The sequence below is a fragment of the Dreissena polymorpha genome, chromosome 16 (assembly GCF_020536995.1).
Source record: "Dreissena polymorpha isolate Duluth1 chromosome 16, UMN_Dpol_1.0, whole genome shotgun sequence".
In the NCBI taxonomy this organism is placed as follows: Eukaryota; Metazoa; Mollusca; class Bivalvia; order Myida; family Dreissenidae; genus Dreissena; species Dreissena polymorpha.
The window spans coordinates 15,568,070-15,588,784 of NC_068370.1; the positions used below are offsets into that span (position 1 = coordinate 15,568,070).

The 20,715-nt window shown below is 36.0% G+C and overlaps 1 protein-coding gene across 3 annotated transcripts in view; it reads right to left on the reverse strand.

Moving 5' to 3' along the window:
- Positions 1-6,510: 6,510 nt before the first annotated feature.
- LOC127862188 (ecdysone-inducible protein E75-like) overlaps positions 6,511-20,715 on the reverse strand; it is a 152,826-nt gene continuing 138,621 nt past the window's right edge. Inside the window, exons 1-7 of one of the 3 annotated variants that reach the window (XM_052401195.1) lie at positions 18,491-18,747; positions 13,437-13,502; positions 11,468-11,568; positions 10,596-10,740; positions 9,886-10,076; positions 7,888-8,260; positions 6,514-7,531 (exon numbers count right to left, since the gene is read on the reverse strand). In XM_052401195.1, the coding sequence (XP_052257155.1) occupies positions 7,311-7,531; positions 7,888-8,260; positions 9,886-10,076; positions 10,596-10,740; positions 11,468-11,568; positions 13,437-13,491 (1,086 nt within the window). In that variant the 5' untranslated portion in view covers positions 13,492-13,502; positions 18,491-18,747 and the 3' untranslated portion in view covers positions 6,514-7,310. Of the gene's footprint in view, positions 7,532-7,887; positions 8,261-9,885; positions 10,077-10,595; positions 10,741-11,467; positions 11,569-13,436; positions 13,503-18,490; positions 18,748-20,715 lie in introns of those variants that run through there. The other 2 variants (XM_052401196.1, XM_052401197.1) reach the window with 2 other exon arrangements.

Sequence of the window (20,715 nt, forward strand, 5' to 3'; positions counted from 1 at the left end):
CATAACTGTTTCTAAATTTTAAAAAAAAAACAAGTCGAAGTGTGCAGAATATCAAAAATTTGAAACTTTCTGATGTCTAAAAGTCATTAAATGCCACTTAAAGTTTACATTTTTTTGTTCAAAATGACCCATTTTGTGCTGTTCATTATTGGTTAATGTTTTACGCTGTCAGGTCCAAAAGCGCACATTCTGTAGCTTGTTTGGACCATAATCTATAATGCGGCCAAGTTTCAGCAGATTCGGCCCAGTGGTTCTGATTTTATACGCCGTGCCTAGCTTTTAATGAGTATTACTCACTGACTTATGCATATGAGCTCGGCTGTTTTCGGAGAATACCTGAGGTATTCTCATAGCCAGCTCATCGTATGTGTCATGTCTTTTCGCCTTCTGGCGTCCGCCATGCTAAAACCTTAACATTGACCCATTGTACCCACAATTTTCGTACCCACATTTTTTTTCGTAACCAAAGTTTTCGTACCCACATTTGTTTAGTACCAAAAATGTGTGTTCCCGCATTTTCTTACCCAATATTTTCGAACCCACATTTTTTTAGTTCCCACTCATTCCATCCCGCGAAACCCTTAAGGTGTCGCAACTCTAGTAATGAAAACTAAAAACAACACAATTCTTTACAGACACAGTTTAATATACCGCTTTTTATATGTTAAATCAACGTTTGAGTTTTAAAATTCTTTGTTCCCTATCGATACGATGTTAAATCTTTAAATCCAATATAATCCAAAAGCGGATGTAGGTAAAAAAAAGTTGGATTTGATTATTTCATAACAGTCACGATCTTATTGCTGTTAAACATAACACTTCTTTTGTCTAGTGCAATGTCAGGCTCCGTTATTTAGCTCACTTGCGTATAACATCTTCATTGCATTGCTATTAAACACATGTTACAACGTCGATTTAAATCATGTTCACTCAATTTTATAAGTGTTGATTTAGTATAAATAAACACATTTCAAAATGTATTTCCCCATAAACCTACTGACTTTAAATATGAATCGTTCATTTAAAATTAAGGTAGTTAATTTTTTTTAAACTTTTTCTGCCAAATACAGAAAAATTGCTTAATTGCCATATTTAAGTTATTTCGAAATTCAAATACTTTGCTAAGTTTAAATTGTGTTAACGAGCAGTTCTCATCACGGAGAAACCCATTTATAGTTGAAATATGTATTTATATATTTATTTATTTATTTATTTATATTTATTTATGTATTCATTTATTTATTTATTCATTTATATTTATATACATGTTTATATTTATTTATATATAAGTTATTTATAACATTTTATAACATGATTATATATGATATATTATATAAATATATATCTTTAAAAGGTTTTCTTACATGTTGCGGCCTTTGCATAATCTAGTGTTCCCGAAGTTATCAACAGAAGCTCACAAATCGTCAGAGAAAGCCGGAACTTGCACTCAGCCATTCCTTCTCTTAAACTTTCCCACTCTCCTCACTCCGTAATTATAGAATAAGTGTGCAAAATATATTTGCTGTGGTAAATTCGATGTTTAGAGAAGGTCTAGAGAAAATTTAATAAAATATTCACAAGTCAATTATGAAATGAATAACTAATAAACTGTAGCTATTATTCAGCGTTTGTCGGATATCTGATCCATGGAGGTTTCGAGTTAGGTAATACAATAAAATATTAATTTATTAGTTGTTTTTTTATAGCATACTTATGGCATTGCCAAAGCGTGTTTTTACGCAAAAGATCAATTGTATCTAAATAAGACTTCCATTATGCCATGAATATTAAATGCTACGTTTATGGTTATGTCGTAAAATGTTCTCTTTTTAAACATTGCCAGCTTAACAATTTTAGGATTTATTTCGACTAAACTGAATACACAGTAGACACGGTCGCTTCCTGTTATAACAACAACGGATTATTATGTTGTTGTATTTTTGTATATAGGAAAATCTGTACATATCATGTTTAAAATGCAGTTAACTTAAAGTTGGTACTATTGTTGTTGTTCATCAACTACTTACCTTTGTCTTTAAATATAACATTCCACGATTGAGCATTTTCTCTGAACACGTGGAAAGAAATCTTCAAAACATCTATAATTTACAGTTCATAACAGTATAAACTAATGATGCGAATCAAAACCGCGTTATATGTTTTAAACAGCAACGGTAGCTGTTACGTTCCGCTGCATAGGCGTTAAAAATTAAATCAATCTTTAGATATCTCTTAAAATGCAGCTTTATTTATCATGTATTTTAAATAATGAGTGTTTGTTTCATCTGTAAAACAAGTTGCTTTTGTAATAAGGTATTAAGGGGTTTGTTGTGGCACATTTTGCAAGAAATACACAATTGACAGTAAATAAAACATTCAATATGTTTGGCAGAGATTTAATATCGAATATTTTTTATGCGCTTTTCAAACGCATTTGATTATTTCAGAAATTGAATAAAAGTTATGTATATTTATTTCGTTCGCTCCAAGTGGTGTGAGCAAAAGTCTGTCCAACAACTGATCATTTTTTGCGGCATAAACGTTCCCATGCAAAAGCGTTTTTATTTAATTATTGTGTAATACGTCAACAGTATGTTGTATCTGCTAAGATTCGCGCACTACGTAATCAAAGTATGCCTAGATGATATTAATCGCCGTATGGTTTGCTGAACGGAAGTATACGGTAAATAATAGTATTTTTTCGTTCGTGAAGTCAAGCTTTTTCGGAAATTTCAGTAAGAATACGATTAGTTATGATGTTTAACTGTGTCATTATTTTTGTTGACTCTTGAAACAATGGTTCATGTTCAAACTGAAATAATAAATCAGCTTCGATACACACTTATGACCAGACGAGTAAACATAAGGCTCCAAAGACAGATGCAGTAATTGTTATTATATAGAGTCGAGAAGTAGTTATGTTATCTTCCTTTGTTGACCTTCGCTTCCACGTTTAATGTAGTAATTGAACAGCAATGATATTATCATTATGACCGAGTTGGTCTTTTAGTAAAAATATCAAAATGGAGGATTTGAGAGTAAATAAAACAAAAGTCAAATAATTTTGCTTCGGTTGAAAACACTTGCATAAATTATAGTATCCATTATTCACTTGTATACGTTGGCAGTTCTAATTTTTCCCACAGGCAACTTCACAAACAAAACAAACCTTTCTGTTTTATTTATATTTACATTCTGTGCGAAGAACAAGAACTAAGACAACTGTGATCACAAGATGTACCATGATCTTGTGTTTACTTTGTTGCATTTTTTTCTCTGTGAAAAATCAATAAAAAATAAAAGCAACTGTTCACTCTATTTTGCTCAATAAAATGTGGGCCATAGAAAACCTAAGCATTCACAGTGCTAAGGTTGAAGACCCTAATGGCGTATGCTTAAAAAATATAATTTAAAAGACCGCTGTTTAATTGTCACTGAAAACTATGGCTGAAAGTCAATGAAATATGTGTATAATTACTTTGGGGCTAAGTTTGAGGTTCGACATGCCCATAAACAGGCCCGTTACAGTTTAAAATTTTGCGATGCATTTTTGTACAGTTCAGTGTCGTAAACATTGTTGTTTACTACTTTTAAATCACAATCAGCAGGTGGTTATATAACACCCACGCTATTGCTCTGAATACCAGCGGAGCCTCAATAGTCCTATATAACACACACACACACAAATATAACATAATTAAATATAATTGACTGTTGACCTTTAAAAATGTTGATATCACAAAATGTGTGGAACAAGCACTTGTCTGTTCATATCTAAATTTTAAAAAAGCGTTTTAAATCATTATTTTGTTCTATAAGAATATTTCGTTCACATAATACTTTTATCAACGATTAAGAGTGTTTTTGCTTTTATGACTGTTGAAACAAACAGCATAGTTTGTATTTTGTAGGCCAAAGTTAATAAGAGAAATAAAACACTTCGGTGATCTTCATTAAACATAATAATTAACCCTTACGTATTGAGTTTGTGTAATGGACAGTTAATTAAAGAATGTCGAACTAAATGATTATTTAGGTCAATGCCTTTGCGCCTTTCAACAAATAACAGTGACAACCCTAGCGTGTAATTAACGCGAAATATTTGTATTATCAATACCATTCACTGTGTCACACAGGCTCTGAACCGAGGAATATAATAATTTTAGATAGGCTTGAATTGAAACCGGTGATATTTACTGTGAACCGAGGAATATAATGAATTTTAGATAGGCTTGAATTGAAACCGGTGATATTTACTGCTAACGATGTAGTTTTTGCTCTGTCATTGTTTTCAATGGGACGTTATTTGTTTAATGAACCTTGAAATTAAACTTCGTGATAATTTCGAATGTCACTGCGTCCGTGTTTCTACAATCCCAACGTGTTTGTTTATAAGTTATGAAAACATAACCAAAGCTAGTGTTGCATGATAATAGTTGTTACTTTCAAATTCTGCTTCAAATGTCTGAAAACAATTTATTACACAATTAAACCGAAACCTAGCGTTGGAATTAATCTATTTTAAAATAATAGATAAGCATATGATAGGATATGTTTAAAGTATATTATTAGAAGAGAAGTTTATAAAATACCATATTTTGTTGTTGAGATTGTGAGTTTGGCGACCGCCATAAGAATCAGCAAATTATCCAAACGTCACATGTGTTCTCGGTATAGTTATTGCACGCCAATACAATAACACGAATAATCTGTTTTTCGATTCTTTGCAATTTTAGATATATGTAAAAGTAAAAGTTAACTTATTAATTATGAAGTACACCGAAAATGAGAGAGAGCAATCAAAAAAATACGTAGCCGTACGATTTATTCCATTTTCGATCCATTCAGAGCAAGTCAAATTTGCAGCATAAAAACACATTGTGTGTGCATATTAATAATCAATTTCGATTTCGGGTAAGAGGCAAAAAAATACTGGGGCGCAATGAATTTATTTCTTTTTTATTTTTGTTGTTGTTGCGGTAAATCCAACACATCTATGTTCAGTATGTTATTACCTTAAAGTATGAAAGGTTTTCTCTCAATATTAATCTATTTATTTATTTCAAACTTTACTAATACACGTTGTTGAATAACAAAACCTTTATAAAAGCGGCTATTTTATTGCGAGTTCATGAGCAATAAAGCTGCCTTTTTAGAAATCCTTTCTAAAGATTTAAATCCTTTGTTTCCAAATTTCTATGCAGCGAACCGTGATAGCTTGCTTCCTCGGCTTGATTTGCAAAAGTCGACCAAGTAAACAAAACATCAATAAGTAAGTAATATATTTTATGTATCTATGTTAGTCTTAAATAAATCATGAATTTCTTTAAGGTTGCAATTTGTAACATGGGTAATGTAAAATGGGTAGGTTTACCGACAAACTCTTGAAATAAATACTTGAATAATCGCAGTCTGTTCGAGGTGTTTACTACGGTAGCATAAAGGGGACATAGGAAATGTTTTCTTGAACGGTCTCTATCACCTGCGCACGCGATAGCTATGACTTGCGCACGCGATAGCTATGACGGGCGCACGCGATAGCAATGACGTGCGCACGCGATAGCTATGACGTGCGCACGCGATAGCCATGATCAGTAACTCTCTATGTCATGAAATGAGATACTCGATAAGTCACTGTGTCATGAAATGAGACACTTGGTCAGCCAATGTGTCATGAAATGGGACAATTGATCAGTCAAAGTGTAATAAAATGAGGCGCTTTATAAGTCACTGTGTAATGCAATTTGACACTTTGTCAGTCACTGTGTCATAAAATGAGACAATTGATCGGTCACTGTAATGAAATGGCACACTTGATCAGTCACTGTGTCATAAAATGAGACACTCGATCAGTCACTGTGTCATGAAATAAGACACTTGGTCAGTCACTATGTTACGAAAGGGACACTTCATCAGTCACTGTGTCATGCAATCAGACACTTGATCAGTCACTGTGTCTTGCAATGAGACTCTTGATCAGTCACTGAGTCATTAAATGGGACACATGATCAATCACTGAGTAATGAAATGGAATACTTGATAAGTCAGTGTGTCATGAAAGGGGACACTTACATAGTCACTGTGTCATGGAATGGGTCACTTTTACTCGTCACTGTGTCATGCAATGGGACACTAGGTTAGTTACTGTGTCGTTAAATGTAACACTTGATCAGTCACTGTGTCATGCAATCGGACACTTGATCCGTCACTGTGTCATGAAATGAGACACTTGGTCAGCCAATGTGTGATGAAATTGGACACTTGATCAGTCACTGAGTCATGAAATGGAATACTTGATAAGTTAGTGTGTCATGAAAGTGGACACTTGGTCAGTCACTTTGTCATGAAATGGGACACTTGATAAGTCACTGTGTCATGGAATGGGACACTTGATCAGTCACTGAGTCATGACATAGAATACTTGATAAGTCAGTGTGTCATGAAAATGGACACTCGCCAGTCCCATTGTCACTTTGTCATGAAATGGGACACTTGATCAGTCAATTTGTCATGAAATGGAATACTTATAAAGTCAGTGTGTAATGAAATGGGACATTTAGTTAATGTGTCATTATATGGGTCACTTGACTCGTCATTATGTCATGAGATGGGATAGATGGTCAGTAATTATGTAATGAAATGAAAGCACTTTGCCAGTTTTAAAAAACATGAAAAATTGTACACTCAGTTTGATTTTATTTATTTAAGATACTTAAAAATCAACAAGAGCTCAAATTAATCGTCTGGCAAAGTCAGATGAAAAATTTTAACAAATTTATATGAATAAATGCTCCAACAAAACACCGCCTTTTTAAGGCCACATATTTGCATATATAACAATTATACTATGAGAACACGATGCCATAAAAATAAAGACATAATTTAAGAAATAGCATGCATATATGTGCAACTTGTAAACAAATTACTAGTATTCGTTTCAAACGAATTAAATGCATTTGCTTTAAGCATTAACGCCAGTTTTGGCATCCAGTGTTAAAGTATAACGTCGATCGCAATTTATTTTGTTCAATTTTAGAGGTTAAAACCTGGATGGATATGTGAAATTCAATCTGGTGACGGCGGCTGCAACAGGAAGCGGCGTCTTCCCTCCGCTGAAACCATCGTCGCCCTCTGTCTTAAGTTGATTTCCACACGCGTACACGTGTTGCCTATTCCTTCAGCTGCCGGTGCAGTTACACGACTTGATTTCACCATAAGAGCGTACGGCGATCATTGCTTCCCTCAGCTGAGGGCGCCGTAGTCTGACGAGATCTCCACCCGCCAGAATTGACAGATGGCGACCGCTTCCCTCATCTGACGCCGCCGTCACCCGACTCGATTATCACTTGCGAGTTGAGAATGTCGTCTAGGTAGAGCGTCGCAAGTCGCCGCAGTTCCGTGAGCACCTCGACCGCCTTGGCGAAGGCTACCGTGCCGTCCCCATGACTAAGTATCAGCTGACACTTGAGCGCAAGGCTGAGGTCCGTCTCGACTGTCTCCAGGGCGACGTTGGGCGCCATCCCTTCCCGGTCTGAAACAACGAGCACGTGACTTAAACCGTCATAGCCTGTGGAGACAGAAGAAGCTACAGTTGAATGTAGCACTTTATTCAATACTTTTATTATAATTTTCCTCCGGTTATTTTAAACTGTTTTTACGCGCTAACAAAACTGTGTAATGTCCAAACAATATAATTATTACTAGCATTACCATATTTTCGAATAGGCGAGTAGTTTATGTTTTAAACAGTTTTTAATTGTGTTTTGATGCAATTTAAATACATAAAACATCGGAATTGAACAATTGTGCATATAAAGAATGCTAAATCAAATAATACGGAACACGCACCTAGAATTTGAAGTACCACGACCGCGTCATGCCACTTACCGGTACAAAACAAAACAATGGCAGAGAGAAGCGACAACTCCACGTCAGTCGGCCGGAGCTTCCGCAAGCGTCTTATGACTTGCTCGAGATCTGTAAAGAGCATGCCGAGCAGCCCGAATTTCGGAAGTCGCTCCCGGGGAACGGAAATGTTGAGTCGCGGGTTAAAGAGCGCCGGGCCGTCGACCTCCATGTGCGGTGAGTCACTGATGGTCGAAATCTCGAGCAGGCCGCTTTTAATCAGCAGCCGCTGGTCGCTGTGCGAGAGCGACCGGAAGAGCGGAATCTCCTTGGCGAAGGCGGTGATAAAGCGGACGGTTCCGGGGAGATACCGGAAGTACAGGTGACAGCAGTCTTCCTTATCGTCGATTACGATCTGCGGAATATATCGGTACATGATCATTTCTAGTTATATTTGTATATGTTACAAGTATGTACTGAACTGGTATTTCGAACCCGAATTTCAAGTTCTTATTTGGGATCTTATATTTGCAGGAATAATACGAAATGTTTAACGCTTGTTGTTACATACGGAATATTACGCTAGTCAATTGTTCCAAGAGTTTGTATCACTTGAGTGGTTTGTGTGATGACGTATCACACGAGAGGCGGAGCCTCGAGTATGATGCGAATAGCACAAGCCACGAGAGTGATACAAACTCTTGGAACAATTGACTAGCGTAATATTCCTTTTATTATATACAAAAACTAACGAAAACAGTTAACAATTGTATTTTTAACTTTAACAAAACTGACAAAACAATGACTTAAACGGTACGCCATAGTTTTTAAGAAGCGTATTACGGGATTTTTTATTTCAACGATTGATACAACCTGTATTTTGTTAAATGCAATAAACAGGTATATAATAAATAATTTTAATACATACCTGTTTAATGCTTTTACAAAATACAGGTTGTATCAATCGTTGAAATAAAAACTCCCGTATTACGCTTCTCGCTGTTTCCAATTCCGTATTACCATACTAGCCGGACTACTTCGACCCATTTAATGACGTCACATTACGCGCACCGAAAATAGAAATATTTTATATTACGAAATATATTACGTAGTACATCGTGTGGCGTCATTTCTGTGACGAAACACAATGGTTTTATCTAAACTCTCTGGAATTTAAGATCATGTCGGACGTGGTATTTTTTAACAGTAAACAATTTGTTAAAAACATAGAACGTATTCAAAACGTATTTTGGCGTGTGTGTTTATCATGCATAAATGTTTATTTTGATAGGAATAGACTACAATAAAATAGTGTGGTTTAAACTAAGTTTCGATAAAGACATGGAAGATAGAAGTTGAGGTGCATATCGTTTCAACGTTTTTGTTATAAACATCGGATTAAAATTTAAAGTTGTCAACTTAATTGTTATAAACATTGGATTAACGATGGCATTAAGGTAAGCGTGTCAGAAACCTGTGTTTTCCCGGTTCGAATGTTTACACGTAATTTACATAAACTGTATTCATACGCGTTTTAAATAAACTATGGCGTACCGTTTAACTTTAAGTCATTGTTTTGTCAGTTTTGTTAAAGTTAAAAATACAATTGTTAACTGTTTTCGTTAATTGTTGTATATACTAAAAGGAATATTACGCTAGACAATTGTTCCAAGAGTTTGTATCACTCTCGTGGCTTGTGCTATTTCGCATCACACTCGAGGCTCCGCCTCTCGTGTGATACGTCATCACACAAGCCACTCGAGTGATACAAACTCTTGGAACAATAGACTAGCGTAATATTCCGTATTTATGCCATCATCATCTTGATCAAAACATCATCAGTTTCATCAAAAGTTTCGTAGTCAGTATCGTCATAAACATCGTAGTCATCAGCACCATCATCGTCATCACCATTATCATCATCACCATCATCATCATCAATGCAAATTACTATCGCCATCACCACTACCACCTTCACCATTTACACAAACATCAAAGATACGCAAAAGTCCCTGTACAACCACACGTTCTCGCCCGTACCCGTTTATCGCTGAAGAGTGCGGCGTAGTGGTCGAAGTCCTCGCAGGCCCTCCGGTACGCCGCGTGCACGTCGAGCACAAGCTGCTCGGTGCGCAGCTGCCTGTCAATTTCGAGACTCGATAGGCCGGGCATGTACAGGAAGCTGGTCTTCGCCGGTCGGTCTTTCTTTGGGCAGCGGCCGAGGCGGACGGCTGTATCAAAACACATGAAGTTATATGCGTGTTTGTTGGTTACTAAATCCCTATATTCGTAATTTACGACTTGCCTCCTCGAATCAAAGGCAGGTAAGACTGTAGAAATATTTATATCATACGTGTGAGTTCAAACTATGGAATTCTATTTTTAATCAATTCTATGTTTAATCATTATTTAGAAAAACTAAACATGGACCGGGTAGCTCAGTATGCAGGGCTACACAGTTGATGCGAACCCACGCATCCCCGAAAGATGGTTTACCGACGAGTCGGACCCTTGAGACTCCTACGCCCCACCCTCGGGCTCTAAAGACCAGTGCCGCTATCACTATATGTTCTAAACCTCGTGCGACATACCGAAAAATAAAATACCATAAGCTCAATTGGCACCGCCATATTTGACTTTTAAGAAATTGAAGGTTGAAGAAAACACGGCAACCAATAACCACTCGCATTATTTATATTGGATTCCGCGTTATAATCTATCTTGTTATATGGGTTTTACAGTGTATTTACCCTCATGCGACATGCCGACGGAGAGACACTTCTGCAGGCGACAGTACTGACACCGGTTTCGGCTGATACGCATGATGAGACAGCCCCGGGGTTTCTCGCACGCCTTGTACTCCAATTTCTGTCGCACCGTGCGCAGGAAGAACCCCTTAACCGGAAAGATAATCTGTTGATTAATTTCCGTACTTGGCTGAACAGTTGTTAGTTTAGTTTTAGTTAAAATCTATTTAGTTTAGCTCGATGGCATCGAAAACCCTATTTGGAACGCTCTCGGGTCCGTTTCCTAGGACTAGAACCAGTACTTGGTGTCTTTGGGAAGATCACAGGAACGCTCCAAGTTGGATTCAAACACGTGACCTCCAGTTTGTTAGGGGGACACCTAATCCACTACGCCACGGCGACCTCTGTAGTTACATGATAAATTCACACGATCGGGAAGCTCAGGGTTCGATCCTCACACTGATGGCATTCCCAACAAACCATTCCATTAAAAAAATAAATTTACGTAACTTAAGCAGGTTAAAGGAAGCGTGCTATACACAAATATTCGACAGTATCGGTCGTTATTGTATGTTGAAAACTTGTACTGACCTGTCAATATCAACGTTAATTTCTTCTTATTCATACAATTATAACACCTTGATCATAATTATTAACGTGAGGTGCCAGTTTGGGAGATATATTTAGTTGGTACTGATTCCCCGATTATCTGTATGACTACAATTTAGAGGAACTTGTAAAATAAATATGTAAACGTGTGAATAAAGATTACAAATATTCTCTTCTTTTAATAATGTTTGCATGTAAAAATGGAAGGGAATTCAAGGGAAGCAATTCCTGAGTGAACGAAAAGAAAGATGATTTGGGTTACTTACCTTGCAACCTTCACAGCTGAACACGCCATAGTGGAAACCTGACGATTTGTCGCCGCATATTTTACACAGAATGTGCTCGTTATCTCCCGATCCGTATTTTTCTACAACGTTCAACGATAACAGACGAATTAAAACGTTAAATATAGGATATAGAACAAAAGATACTTCAAAGAATACAATAATATTATTGATTATTATAATAAACACTGTTATTTTCAAACACAATATCAGTCAAACCATCGATTAGCAAATACTTTTTGCAACAACCGATAACGATTATAAAAGCAGCCACAAAATGCTCAGCAGACTCCGCGTAACAACACGTTTATTTAGTAATCAAAATAACAAAATAATGTAAAACACCACAAGGACTTATACATACACATATATAATTCATATATCCATATTTATTGACCATTCAAACGTGAAAAGGCGATTATTTTAAGTGGTGCAGTCAAGGGAACAAATCCAGGATCAAATCAATAAGAGAATAGTACAACGGAGTTTACTCCCTTACTTTTGATCAGCACGAAAGTCACGGTGACCTTTTAGAAATGACAACAGATTCGCGTTCAAGGGCGACATTTAAAAATGTAAATTATGTAAACCATTGTGAAATGCGTGCTCAAAATTTAAAGGAACAACATTGCCGCTCCGGCCAAAACGAATTTTCAAAGACGTGGTAGGTGTTGAAGGACCACCTGTCAATCTTGATTCGAAAATGAGGCCTTTAACGTTATGAAATAAACAAATGCAGTTACCGGTAGATCTACCCACATACATCCGCATTACTTAAGGAAAACGTGCATTCATTTACACAGTTATCACAATACTTGATTTCGGTTGGAGCTTAAGATCGACCAACTAGATTTAAGTAAGTCGGTTTAACGCTCGATTTGTGGCGGCTTAGTCATAAGTTGGTCATATTAAGATAATTTAAAATATATATTTTGACTAGCTAGTGGCATAGCTACATTTAGTCCGTTCAGGCCCGGGTCAACAACCTTTGCCCTGGTATAACACATATAAATGATTCATCAAAGTGCAATACAGTCGATCGGTGAGGCATGGAAGTTTGCGATAATAAAAAATACCAACAAAGAGCGTTTTCAGAATGTATGCCCGTATTAGCTTTGGGAAATCAGGGCTTAAAACATGTGCGTAATATGTCGTTCCAGATTAGAATTTGTAATTCGCACAGTCTTATCAGGAACGACATGTTTTGCCTAATCCGGAATTTCGCTAAGAATAGACTTCCTGAAAACAAAAAATACCATAAAAACGGAAAGTGTCGTCCCTGTTTAGCCGGTGTTTAGTGCGCAGGCTTATCTGCAACGTTGCTTAACGCACATGCATTAAGCCCCGGTTTTCCAGAGCGAAGCTAATATCTTAACAACTACCATCGCATATTGGCTGGAAGACAATTGTAGCAAATAGAAAATGTTGTGGTTACGCCTCTGTGACTACCTATATAAATAATTATACATGATGTTGTCCAATATGAAATACAAACCTATTTTTGTAACAGGTAAAAAAAAGTCTACGGTAGAAAATGTCGAGCGCATAAGCCACAGGCTCGAATTAATCACGTAGCAAAATCTGTAGATTAATAGTCGGTATGGTTGCTTTATTTATAAAACCCACGGTGTGATAAACAAAAACATCTATATCCCAATCAAACAAAAATAAAACACATAAACTGTTTGAATCAATTGATGATATATTTATCATCGTAATATTAATGTTTGTATTTCAAATGATATGATAATAAATATTTCGTTATTCTGTTAAGGTTTTTTATGTTCTTTTAACGATATAAAAAATGTGTGTTTTTACAAAGTTTCTCATGCAAATAAAATACCCTATACGAACATAATGCCTGTGGTTTGTTAAATTCTCCATCCTTTTATTCTTCCGTCTTTGAATGAAAGCTGAGTATCTACTAGGACCGTACACATGCAATACGCACCTTTCTTCCCTGTCTGCATTTTCGTCTGCTTGTTAAAGGCCGTTCGGATAACCATGGCTGCGTCCACTGAAAAAAACAAGGACGTCATTAGAATGAAATACGTAACTTATAACGATGACGTCATAAATCCCATTTGTTAAACTCTTTTACCGCTGAATGACAACACATCAGGTTCAAACAAAAATGAGTGTTAACTAAATATTTCACTCGTTAACTATATAAACCTCTTGTTTAAGGAGATTTAGACGAATAAAAAAGAATACCGGTACTAGATAATTGCGGATCTATAAAATGCCCCAGTAATACAGTAAAGAAATATGGACAGTAATAAAAAAAGATATTAAAAGTTTATTGACGTCATATTTATCTAAATGTCAAAGATCGGAGACCAGAAATATGGAAAGAAAATAACTGAAACACTTCCTGAAAACAAACTTATGTAAGCAATATTATGTCAACATCAGAATCGATCTGCAAAGAGGCCATATCGAAATTAACAAGCATTTATAGAAAAAAGAGAGAAGTCACACAAAAATAGTTTATAGTTATCATGAGATCGTCTTACATCTTACGAAATGCATCTAAATATTTTTAACTTTGTTTACAACCATGGCCTAATTCTGAGAAAGATGGTGTTTAGTTATGATATCAATCTTGAAGTGATATTGAACTCGTGAATAAAAATGATATTAATATTGATTCTTCACGAAGCTACTTGCGATGACATATAACGGCGAATGATGATGATTAGGTTGATTCTCCAAGCTACTTGCGATGACAGGGATAATACCGAATGATGATGATTAGGTTGATTATGACATGGATAATAACGAAGGATGCTGATCAGGTTGATTATGACAGGGATAATACCGAAAGATGATAATAAGGTTGATTATGACAGGGATAATACCGAATGATGATGATTAGGTTGATTCTCCACGAAGCTACTTGCGATGACAGGGATAATACCGAATGAAGATGATTAGGTTGATTATGACAGGGATAATAACGAAGGAAGATGATTAGGTTGATTATGACAGGGATAATAACGAATGATGATGATTAGGTTGATTATGACAGGGATAATACCTAAGGATGATGATTAGGTTGATTCTCCACGATGCTACTTGCAATGACAGGGATAATAGCGGAGGATGATGATTTGGTTGATTATGACAGGGATAATAACGAAGGATGATGATTAGGTTGATTATGACAGAGATAACAACGAAGGATGATGATAAGGTTGATAATGACAGGGATAATAACGAAGGATGATGATTAGGTTGATTCTCCACTAAGCTACTTGCAATGACTGGGATAATAGCGAAGGATGATGATTCGGTTGATTATGACAGGTATTATAACGAAGGATGATGATTAGGTTGATTATGACAGGGATAATAACGAAGGATGATGATAAGGTTGATTATCCACTAAGCTACTTGCGATGACAGGGATAATAACGAAGGATGATGATAAGGTTGATTATCCACTAAGCTACTTGCGATGACAGGGATAATAACGAAGAATGATGATAAGGTTGATAATGACAGGGATACTGACGAAGGATGATGATTAGGGTGATTATGCCGCTGGTCGTAAGCGTGGTTAAAGATGGGTTCAAAATACCTGACATTGCTGATCAATGTACACAACTCATAATTAATATGCTGATGATATTGCTTAGTTTAAACCTAATTATTTAAGCTCGATTGTATAGAAAGCCTAATGCTTATTTTAAACAACCTCGCGTCCGTTGCCTGGGACTAGAACCCATGACCTCCCGTTGATGATGATGATGATGAGGAGGAGGAGGAGGAGGAGGATGAAGATGATGATGATGATGATGATGATGATGATGATGATGATGATGATGATGATGGTGATGATGATGATGATGATGATGATGATGATGATGATGATGATGATGATGATGATGATGATGATGATGATGATGATTATGATGATGATGATGATGATGATGATGATGATGATGATGATGATGATGATGATGATGATGATGATTCCCTCCCTTATAATATTTGACTTTTTCAATAACGCTAAAATTACGGGAAAATGCTTTCTGCGCCAAAGCGAAAAAAACTTGCTTCTGAAATAATAGTCAAACGAAAGACGCTGGTTCTGACTCGCACAAAATGAAGTAAAACTACCATTCAACACATTAAGTAATATAACTATTATTAGTTAATTAGCGAGAATGGCAAGAAAATTAGCTGAAAAGGGACAAGAAGGGGGGGGGGGAAATGAAAAGGGACACGACAGACTCTTTGGTAAAAATAGTCGGATGTTTAACATGCATTCAACTATGTGTAACATAGTAGGTAAATTTCTTTCATAAGAATTTTAAATGTAACAGTATACGACTTTACTCAACAAACCGTCAAGGTTGCATAAATAAGCCTTTCATGGGATATAAACATCGAAATTAATGGTCCATACATGAATAGTTTTGATAATTATTTATGAAATATTACAAACTATCCCTAGATAGAAAGTCACAGTTGTTGGGTTTTTACATGCATTAAATAACAATTAAATTTAGTGAAAAACTGTTAAAATCACCTGCTGAAGTCACCAAACATGAATTCATTTATACATATTAACGATAAAATGTGACGACAGTTTTCATGTTATAATATCTACATGATTGGGAAATCGACATTGGTAGTGAAGATAAGTTTTGACTTTGAGCACGAAGATGACAGTTTTTATATAATAATATAATAATATTTATAACAGGATATTATACGTCTGTAGTGGATCACACAGTATTATTTTAAGTAGCAACGTAGATTTGTGGTGTTGACAATAAAAAAGGGCCATGTTTTATGTGATTCAGATCAGCTCATTTTGAAATTAGATTGTACAGTATCAGAACATTAAGACTTACTGCTGAATTAATAAAATTGAAACTTACAATTGTTGTTAAGCACTTTGAAATTATATATATTGGAACTGTGTATGCAATTTTAATAACATCTTATAATTATTCATTCAAACAGAATTAAATTGAAATTAACTTCATCAAAATACTTTGTTTTTTTAATTGTATTATGTGATCGGCATTTAGAGTAATTTTATTGTGGTAACGATTACTGCCACATACTGATCCGACTTCACCCGATTTCCGCTTTTATAATATTTACTGTTTAAAGAAAGTCTTTTCTTAGCAAAAATCTAGTTTAGGCGGAAAGTGTCGTCCCTGATTAACCATTGCGGACTGCACAGGCTAATCTGGGATGACACTTTACGCACATGCATTAAGCTTCGTTTTCCCAGAGCGCGGCTCATATATAGCGTTAACGGAAATAAATACAAACCAGCATTACAAACAACAATATAAGATGAAAAGAATAAAATAAGATTTAAAAACTGAGTTGTAATGATATAAAATACAAGGGCTGTTTGTAAAACATGCGTGCCCCCAATATGGGCTGTCAGTTGTAGTGGCAGCCATTGTGTGAATACGTTTTTGTCACTGTGACCTTGACTTTTGACCTTATGTAAGTTATCATCCGAAAAACATTTTACCATTTCGAGTCACTGTGACCTTGACCTTTGACCTAGTGACCTGAAAATCAATAGGGGTCATCTGTCAGTCATGATCAATGTACCTATGAAGTTTCATGATCCTAGGCGTAAGCATTTTTTGAGTTATCATCCGGAAACCATTTTACTATTTCGAGTCACTGTGACCTTGACCTTTGACCTTGTGACCTAACAAGAGCTGTCAGAGTACAGCGCGCTTAACTATTCGAGTGCTTGACAGTATCATGTTAGCCATCATGGGGAAATTGTTCATGTTCAATAATTTATAAGACGATCTTTGAAATATATAAAAAGGAAAAAAAAATTGGGGGGGTAGGGGGGTAAGGGGGTGAAAGGGGGTATAATGTGAATAAATATTATCTCAAGAAAATTCATGCTCATGTATCCCTATAATTATGAAAAGTAGCAAGACTTAATTTAATATATTATTTATTAATTTAATATTGCTGGTATGATACCAGTTTTTAAGATCTTATTTTCTAAATACAAAACTGCCCCCTCCTACATTGGAATGACTACGAATTTATGTAAACGTATATTCAATGTGTACACATTATACTATAATTAGTAAATAGGTATTTAATGCCAAAAAAAAACTGTGTTTTATGCGTATTTCGAAGTTATACCCATTTATGCCTAGCGTCTAGAATAAAAGGCCTTGGCAAACAGCGCAGTCCCAGATGAGACGCCACATGATGCGGCGTCTCATCAGGGTCTGCGCTGTTTGCTTAAAGGAATTTCTGTAAGAAATATTCAAAATATAGAAATAAATATAATAGACATCCCTAATTTTGGAAATAAATTGATCCAATTTAGAAGGATCGGAGAGTCCACTAGGCATAAACGGGTTAATGAGGTCCTTCCGCGAGAGCGTGGATTGAACCTGCGTCGCCTTTGTGAAAGACGTGTATACCAACAACTGCGCTCGGCGGACCGCTTTATTCACTTATAATTCACGTTATGTGGACTTAACTCTCATATGGGCCGTGCTCTGTGAAAACGGGGTTTAATTTATGTGCGTAAAATGTCGTTCCAGATTAGCCTAAGCAGTCCGCACAGGCTAATCAAGGACAAGACTTTCCGCCTAAACTTGATTTTTGCTAAGGAGAGACTTTCTAGAAACGAAAAATATCATAAAAGCGGAAAGTGTATATATATATATATATATATATGAGCAATAAAATAACATCTTTTTTGTTTAATTTTGCTATTATGCGTTGTCTTAAAACAAATAACAATTTCAGTTAAAAACTTGTACTTGTTACCCACATGTTTGTTATTTATATAGTCTTTTTTACGTTTTGAATGAATATTTTGTCAAAAGCTCGTCTTTTCTGGATCACTAAATTATTTTATATAGAACACGCAAATTTATCTTCGCATTTGTTTATTTAACAAGCATTTTCATTTTTATGCTGGTAGAATATTTATTATTTGTGAATTTATATGAGAGATTGGTGTTACATGCACATATGTCTTACCTTAGAAATTTAATGTCCACTCGTTAACAAGTCCACGATACCTTACAATAATTTATAATATAACTAAATTATCAAATATATTGACAATGCCGCACAGGCTGTACAGCGACAGTCGACACATAAAATACTTTCAAGTCTATGTCTATTATTTGCAAATTAACTTCAAAACACCACTGCTTACGATTAGTCGGAATAAACAATAGCAACACACTTTCGTCGATCACAATATATCATTCTGTGCGTTACCGAATGTTTGTTTCAAAAATCAAGTATATATCGTAGCTGTCGCTTTGACAAAGCGAGAAGGTCACGATGATCTAGGGCAGTTATGTCAGGGTGACCTGAAATACGTGCAACGACCGCTTTACATGAACAGAGTCATAACGCATGCGCGGTTGCTCTCCTCGCGCGCGCTTGGTGAAATATCGTCTGCTGCTTATAGATTGCGTAACAGTACATTCAGCCAGGACATTAAATCTTATTACAGAACATCACATCTCCAGAATAAAGACATAAACAATATATTAGTACATTGCATGCGAAACACTACTAGGCCTAAGCATTCTTGAGTTATCATCCGGAAACCATTTTACTATTTCAAGTCACTGTGACCTTGACCTTTGACCTAGTGACCTAAAAATAAATAGGGGTCATCTGACAGTCATGATCAATGTACGCATGAAGTTTCATGATCCTAGGCCTAAGCGTTCTTGAGTTACCATCCGGAAACCACCTGGTGGACGGACAGACCGACGGACCGACATGTGCAAAACAATATACCCCCGCTTTTTCGAAGGGGGACATACGTATTAATTTATATACCATAGTTCTCTTATAAGAACATGGTGTGATACATTGTTTAGTATTGGAGAAACTATTCAATAACGTTTCAACGAGTTCATGTATTAAAGCAGTGTTTCCTACGCACTAGTTTCTTGTTCAAATGTTAATTTAAACTTAATGTACTGGAAAGATCTTTTATTTGCAAATTACTGTGTCTGGCTAGGAAAAGTTATAGTTATGGCAAATACATCGCTGGCCCCTGAAGCGTTTTTAATGCAGATTTCGAAACCTAAACGCGGACCCTAACTTCAAGGTAAAGGTCACAGGGGTAAAAAATGTGTGGGTATGGAAAAGCCTTGTCCATATACACATACATACCAAATATGAAGGTTATATCTCAAGGGACATAGAAGTAATGAGCATTTTTCGAAACCTTAACGCAGATTTCGAAACCTAAACGCGGACCCTAAGTTCAAGGTCAAGGTAACAGGGGTAAAACATTGTGTGCGTATGTAAAGGCATTGTCTCTATACACATGCATACCAAATATGAAGGTTATATCTCAAGGGACATAGAAGTTATGGGCATTTTTCGAAACCTAAATACAGATTTTGAAACCTAAACGCGGACCCTAAGTTCAACGTCAAGGTCACAGGGGTAAAAAATTGTGTGCGTATGGAAAGGCCTTGTCCATATACACATGCATACCAAATATGAAGGTTATATCTCAAGGGACATAGAAGTAATGAGCATTTTTCGAAACCTAAACGCAGATTTCGAAACCTAAACGCGGACGCTTTTGTTCAAGGTAAAGGTCACAGGGCTAAAAAATTGTGTGCGTATGGAAAGGCCGTGTTCATATACACATGCATACCAAATATGAAGGTTATATCTCAAGGGACTAAGAAGTTATGAGCATTTTTCAAAACCTAAATGCACAGTGTGACGGAAAGACGGACGGACAGACAGACGGACGGACAGACGGACAGTTTGATCACTATATGCACCTTTTCTTCGAAAGGGGGCATAAAAACATCCAACCTCGAATAACAATTAACACATAAATGAAACACAAATACACTGTATTATTATGATTCATGATTGTTTGCAAGCCTTTTTACTATATAAATAGAAGGAAAACTGCCCCGTCCCCCTGGCAACCATGTTTTTCAACAGACCGGAACCATTTTCAAACTTAACTCATGTATCTAGGAAACAAACGTTTATGAAAATTGGACCAAAAATGTGACTTCTATAGTGTTGACATGTTTTCACTATATACATATAGAGAAAAATGCCCCGCCCACTGGCGGCCATGTTTTTTCACCGATCTGGATCATCTTCGAACTCTTCCGAGAAATCAATAAAAACAATGTTTTGACCAACTTTCATGATGATTGGGCAAAAATTGTGACTTCCAGAGTGTTTACAATGTTTCTCTA